Raw genomic sequence first — 7,564 nt, forward strand, 5'->3', positions numbered from 1 at the left:
AGTCCATTTAGTCAAATATTGCTGAAAATCTAATTTATAGGAAAGTAATGGCACAAACTCCATTACTGTCAGTGTAAACAAGGTATATTAAATCACTTGTGATGATCATTTAAATGCAAGAAAGCAAATCAAACATACCCTGTACGGTGATGTTGACAGCGCTGCTGAACTCTCCTGATCCAGACTCACACCAGTACACAGCACTCCTCGACTGTGATGTGTCGAGGCTGCATGTAGATTCAGTCCTCATCTTTCTGCAGCCTGACAAGTACGACAAGCGGCCTCCTTCAGTAAACCTCATCACTGTCCACTCAGTCGAGTTCCCCTCACAGTTCAGTGAGACAGACCCACGGGTGAAGTGTTGCACTCTGTCAGGAATCACTGTGAGAGACGCTACGGAATTAGAATCTGGAAAAAAAATCATGACAAGATGAAAAGATGAGAAGTCAAACAGAGTACAGACAAATTCATTGCAAAAACTACCACAGTGGGAAAATTCCTTTGTCCTTTGTCTTTCTTTTGTACTGCTGAAGATCAGTGCAAACTAGGGCTGAACAATTTGGGGAAAATATTGAATTTTGGAATTTTTCTACTTGATTTGCATTATAATGTTTTTAAAAGTCAAGATTTAGTTCAACATTCACTGTATATAGGATTGTAACCGTGATGGAGCTTCACTGTCCCACAAGAAGGGCAGCATGAATTTGTAAAACCTTTGACCTGACAGTTCAAACTCTGGGTCAGACATGCTGCAACATGTACGAGATGTGGTTGTTACACAACGGCACTGGGCTTATGTCGGTCTAACCACAGCTGCATGTCTCAGTCATATAGTGTACATTAAGCAAGCATTAACAAGCCCTGAAGATCCAGTCAGAATGAAAAATGATTCAATTACAACATCAGTCTAAGTTCAGATTCTTCAGTATTTCATTACCTCAGTATTTGTTTTTAATGTATTCCTGACAGTTATCTCAGCTCTTTATTTACCTCATTCACCAACCTGCCTGCTGACTGCTGCTGCTGCTGCTAATTCCCTGAATTGGACTCTCTGTCCACACGTTTAACTGACCAATAAGGGACATAACTCTACATATCCTGTCAGTTGCATACGATTAAATATTTCGTATAAACAGCATGATGCAATAAAGTATTGAAGTATTCAAAGTAAAATGACATATTAATTGCAAAGACGAGGTTTTAATATCTTACATCTCTATCACTGTCAAATTAAAAAGGGAAAATGCCATTTATTGTCTTGCATGAAGGGACCATTTTAACATTTAACATTTGTCAACATGGATATGAGCCTTTAAGAAACTGAATGTTGGTCACAGACAAAGAAAATGATGAAATAAGCTGATGACATAACATCTGCTTCTTGAAACAACAAAAACAAACTGACCTCCAGACCAGACAAACTGAAGTCCACTGTCATCAGTGTAATACACTGGGTCTCCTCTTCCAGCTCTACATGCATATCCTGCTGCCTGTGTCTGTCCATCAACAATGTAGGAATCTTCTTCAGTCCCGTTGCTGCTACCAGGCAGCAGCTCATAACTGTAGGAGTTGTGTGATAGATCAGGAACAGCCTTATACCAGTAGAACCTCCATCCTGCAGATGGATGTTCAACCTGACAGCTCAGAGTTACTGAGGCTCCAGGACTCAGCCATGATGGAGACACAGTGAGGACAGCTTTGCCTTTAGCTGGTGGAATGAAGGATTACAGAATAAAACATGTGTCATGTGTAGTCTCTGAACTTCAAGTACAATTTCTCCAAAAATGTTGCCTTCATAAACAATATATAGTATATTACAAACTTTAAGTCCATCTAAATGTCTAGCATCTCAAATCTCAATATGTCTAAATACTAAGAACTTTTAAGTTCAAAACAAAAACAAAAAATTAAGAACTGGCCCCATGATTAAGGCCCCATTAAATTAATTGATGGAATACTGGAAATAACAAATATCATGAACCTTTAATGGTGGAACTATAACTGTACCATGGCCACAAACAATTCATCACTGCGATCATCAAATGAGTTCGTTTGAAAATGTGACTACACTTATTTACTTTGTGAGAATCTAAAAATTTTACTCAAACAAAATGAATGAAATGCTGTGAATGAAGAAGACTTACATGTTACAGGTATTGTAATGGCATCACTCCACTCTGTTGAGGAAAACGAGTCACTTTTCAGTTTACCTCTGCACCAGTAATCTCCATCACTGGACTGAGAAGCACTGATAACCCAGTGTTCAGTGTGTTCTGGGTGTTTTTCTGAACTGGAAGTTCTCCATTCATACTTCCACTGAATGTTTCCACCATCTTGGATCTCACATCTCAGAGTTATCTTCTCCCCTCTGAATATCTGAGGCCAGTTGGGATGCCGTGTGACGACAGCTTTGTTGAAAACTGTTGTTACAAATATACACAAAGTGGAAAAAAAAGAAAGAATATGAAATAAGCAAAAGCGCTGTGACTATCAGGTATCATTGTAATGTTAGTCATGAATGCACTCACCTCCTTTGTCAATTGTGATGGAATAACTTTCCTTTGAATAGAAAACTGGGTCTCCTCTTCCTCCTCTGCAGTGATAGATTCCTCCTTCTGAAATACTGATGGTGTGGGATAGAGCATCATCTTCTATTGTCTCAGGTGTAGAGGACCATGAGGTACGTCTGAACCAGTAGTACTTCCATCTTGAGCCTTCATTCACATAGCAGGTCAGTGTCACACTGCCCCCTGCTGGTATGATTCTCCTGTCTGCTGTCAGTGAGGCCCAGGGTTCAGATGCTGTTCAGTTGACAGTGAAAAACACCAATACATGATTAGGACAGAAAAAATGTTGGTTTTTTTTGGACAAAATTGCACAAAAGACTTCTAACCCTGACCAGACTTGCAACACGGACAGTTATTACAGATGTATTCTGATTACACCCAACTTATATCCAGCCTTTTCATGCACACTGACTTGACTTTCACAAATTAATTTGTCTGCTACCATAAAGTAGCATGTGACAAACTGTTTTAATAACAGATGTGCAGCACAATAGTCAATGTTTTTGTCATACTTTTATAACTAGGTATTCTTTTTAATCATCCATAAATCACATTACAAATTATACGTTAAACTGGTCCACATAGAAAATAGAGTTCCACATGGGAGGTTCTTCACTCATCTACACATTGATAGAAACCAGACCTGAACTCAAGCCATAGGGTCTCTTTTAAGATACAGCAGCTGAGTCCAGATTCTTACATGAACAAACTCTAAATGAAACAGAAGCATTATGTTGGACATTATCATTTCTGAATTTGAAAACTCGTAGCCATAATGTCAAGAAGCTATTGTGACACTGATGCCCGTCAACATTTCTTTTATTATGTTTTATTTATTTACGTCAATAAACTTATTTACATCAATAAAGTTCATCAGTGGAACATATCTTAATAATAAAAATGTAACTGAATTTCAAATGTAGCAGATCAGTCTTCAATGTACTAAAGTCTGGTGCTCAGTAAAGAGTCAGCATGCTTTGCTGATGAGACCAGACTATTTAAAAAATAAAAACAAATTAAAAACAACTATATCAGCAGTAGTATGTGCAAAAAAAACTAAAACAAAAACAAACACCTGAACTACCTGCATCACAACGCAGTGGCACATATGTGTAGCTGCCTGAAGCAAAACTACGTTAATACAAGAGTTTGTTACTAAAAAGTCATATCAGTAGAACATGAGGATTCCTTCAGTTAAACATTCTTTTGCTCTGTTGGTGAGGTAAAGCAGTTGACAGAGATTCAGTGTTTTTGCTGCATTTAGTTTGTAGTGGAAAAGCACAAGGCATACACTGACATTCCTTGCTCTCCTGATGTTTCACTGTGACCAATGACATTTCTTCATTATGGATTTTGCCCTGATTGTAAAGTATCAGCAGTGACACTGAGAGGAAGTAATAAGGCAAGACATGACAAGTGGTTTTAAAAATCTCTCTTAGACTGAANTTAACTGACAGCCAACTCTGTGGTGACACTCGTCCTGAATATTGACACTTGTAGAAGCCTTCGTCTGACTTGGACACTGCAGAGATATTCAGCTCAGCTCTGGTATCGTTTTGGACAAGTTTCTCATTTTGAAAGAAAAAAACATTGGACACCATCTTCTGTCTTCTCATAATGCAGCTCAGACTGACAGCAGCTCCCTCACTCACAGGATGGACAGGGCTCCCCAGGATAATATCAGCAGCTGTGGAAGAGTCAAACGATTTTGTCTCAGTCAGATCAGGTTGTCCAGACCTTCAGTAAGAGCTCACGTGCAATCATGGGAATGAACTGCACATATGGTTTTATTATTACGTGGTGACTCTTTTGTAGGATCGTCATAATAAAGCTTTGACATTTGACCATGTGTACGAACAAACCACTGCATGTGTCTTACAGCAAGCTTTTGGAAAATAAACTATCTTTCTACAGTGTCCCACACATGATAAAGTTCTTGTTTGGAATTGAAATTACGGACATATAAAGGTAAGTTCAGATCACCAAATCTCTATGGTTTCCATAGAGACGGCAGCGCGCATCACACATCAACGCAGCAGCCCCTTCAGGAGAAAGCGAGAGTGAAAGTTTGGAGTGTCTTGTCTATCCCAGACGTTCATTCTGCAAAACTTACAGCCGAGAGACTTTGCTGAACATCAGGGCAATAAACGTCCCTAAAATTGCGGCGGCCGGTTGTGATTTGGACAGACTACACCAAGACGGAGTCCGATCGGAGACTATGCCGGCAGTTACCCGAGAGAGAAGGAAGCGCAAGCGGTACAAACATAAACAAAGGAGGACGAAGAGAGCTGGGATCCATGCTTGGCTAAAGGCTAACCCCTCCAGACCAGCAGGACCGTCTTCCCACTCTCTGATGTCTACTCCCTCGACAACAAGCTGGATTTTGGAGCTACGTTTGCTGGGAGAAGCCCCCAGAGAGTGGAGGGACTGCTGTGTGATTGCCTTTGCGGAGGCATGGCTCCATGACAACATCCCAGATGGCCATACAGCTGGAGGGGACGACATCGTTCCGTGCGGACAGAAAGGCAGCTCGCTCTGAACTGTCCCAGAGCCGCTGCAGGAGCAGGACACTGAACATTGTCAGGGACTCCTCACACCCTCTCTGTAAAGTGTTTAAACTACTGCCATCAGGCAAACGTTTCCAGAGCATTCAAGGAACAACCTCCAGACTGATCAACAGCTTCATGCCACAAGCTGTCAGAATGCTGAACTGCTGATCCGGATATGCAAACACTTCTTTATTTAATTGCTTTTAGTTTTTGGATCCTGAAGAAACGCTCTCTCATCTTGTTTGTACTTCTGTTGTATGTATAGCAAAATGACAATAAACTTGATTTGATTTGAGCAAACCAAACCTTCATGATAATGGAGGGCAATATATGACTGTTCTCTATGGGAACCAAACGAGACAAAAGCTGGATTTGTGATGGTGCTGATGTGATATTTACTCATTGCCACATAGATAAAAAGCGAAGGTATGGCTAGTTAGGTTTAGAGCAGAACTCTGGGGTACTCAACATTTAGCCATTAATTTGCACCAGTAGGTTTGCCTCTATAAATCTCCTTTTTCTCGAAGAAGAAGAACATTTCATTCCCGTTTTAAATTGACAACTCTTTTAGTGCTATTTCTGCACATGCATTCTGTTTGCATATGACGAGCACCTCACTGATTGTGTTAAAAATAAAAAATACAAATTTTGACAGCTCTTGTTTCTATGACACAATAAATCAGCGCCTTGTTCACATCAAGTCTCAAGCATTTTAGTTGTTTTTGCAAAACATAAAAAAACTTCTTTGGAAAGAAGAAGTTAAACAGTATTTACTCAAAGAGCAAACATTTGTGAAGCGCATAAGCAAATGAAATAAAATCGACTACCGAGAGTTGTATGCTGCTCTGCTGTGACAAACAACTGACAGAAGATTTTCATAAAAATTTCTTTACATTCAGTCGACTTCAGTTTTTTTTTTCAGTCCATTTAGTCAAATATTACTGAAAATCTAATTCATAGGAAAGTAATGGCACAAACTCCATTACTGTCAGTGTAAACAAGGTATATTAAATCACTTGTGATGATCATTTAAATGCAAGAAAGCAAATCAAACATACCCTGTACAGTGATGTTGACAGCGCTGCTGAACTCTCCTGATCCAGACTCACACCAGTACACAGCACTCCTCAACTGTGATGTGTCGAGGCTGCATGTAGATTCAGTCGTTATCTTTCTGCAGCCTGACAAGTACGACGAGCGGCCTCCTTCAGTAAACCTCATCACTGTCCACTCAGTCGAGTTCCCCTCACAGTTCAGTGAGACAGACCCACGGGTAAAGTGTTGCACTCTGTCAGGAATCACTGTGAGAGACGCTACGGAATTAGAATCTGGAAAAAAAAACATCATGACAAGATGAAAAGATTAAAAGTCAAACAGAGTACAGACAAATTCATTGCAAAAACTACTAGTGGGAAAATTCCTTTGTCCTTTGTCTTTCTTTTGTACTGCTGAAGATCAGTGCAAACTAGGGCTGAACAATTTGGGGAAAATATTGAATATTGCAATTTTACTTGTTCTACTTGATTTGCATTATAATGTTTTTAAAAGTCAAGATTTAGTTCAATATTCACTGTATATAGGATTGTAACCGTGATGGAGCTTCACCACATAAAACACCTTCAAGAGCTTCACTATCCCACAAGAAGGGCAGCATGAATTTGTAAAACCTTTGACCTGACAGTTCAAACTCTGGGTCAGACATGCTGCAACATGTACGAGATGTGGTTGCCACATAATGGCACTGGGCTTATGTCGGTCTAACCACAGCTGCATGTCTCAATCATATAGTGTACATTAAGCAAGCATTAACAAGCCCTGAAGATCCAGTCAGAATGAAATATGATTCAATTACAACATCAGTCTAAGTTCAGATTCTTCAGTATTATATTTCCTCAGTGTTTGTTTTTAATGTATTCCTGACAGTTATCTCAGCTCTTTATTTACCTCATTCACCAACCTGCCTGCTGACTGCTGCTGCTGCTGCTAATTCCCTGAATTGGACTCTCTGTCCACACGTTTAACTGACCAATAAGGGACATAACTCTACATATCCTGTCAGTTGCATACGATTAAATATTTTGTATAAACAGTATGATGCAATAAAGTATTCAAGTATTCAAAGTAAAAAGACATTAATTACAAAGAAAAGGTTTTAACATCTTACATCTGTCACTGTCAAATTAAAAAGGGAAAATGCATTTAAATTATTATCTTGCATGAAGGGACCATAAAACACAGTTGAACATTTGTCAACATGGATATGAGCCTTTAAGAAACTGAATGTTGGTCACAGACAAAGAAAATGATGAAATAATCTGATGACATAACATCTGCTTCTTGAAACAACAAAAACAAACTGACCTCCAGACCAGACAAACTGAGGTTCACTGTCATCAGTGTAATACACTGGGTCTCCTCTTCCAGCTCTACATGCATATCCTGCTGTCT

At 39.4% G+C, this 7,564-nt stretch overlaps 1 protein-coding gene across 1 annotated transcript in view; it reads right to left on the bottom strand.

The window, feature by feature from the left end:
• The window catches only part of LOC103368945 (obscurin-like), a 31,908-nt gene that overhangs the window by 16,561 nt on the left and 7,783 nt on the right, over window positions 1–7,564 (bottom strand). The window contains exons 8-9 of the mRNA XM_008297496.1: window positions 7,478–7,562; window positions 6,175–6,444 (exon numbers count right to left, since the gene is read on the bottom strand). Of these exons, the coding sequence (XP_008295718.1) occupies window positions 6,175–6,444; window positions 7,478–7,562 (355 nt within the window). The remainder of the gene's footprint in view (window positions 1–6,174; window positions 6,445–7,477; window positions 7,563–7,564) is intronic.

This window comes from Stegastes partitus, unplaced genomic scaffold (assembly GCF_000690725.1).
Source record: "Stegastes partitus isolate 25-593 unplaced genomic scaffold, Stegastes_partitus-1.0.2 Scaffold1224, whole genome shotgun sequence".
NCBI lineage: Eukaryota > Metazoa > Chordata > Actinopteri > Pomacentridae > Stegastes > Stegastes partitus.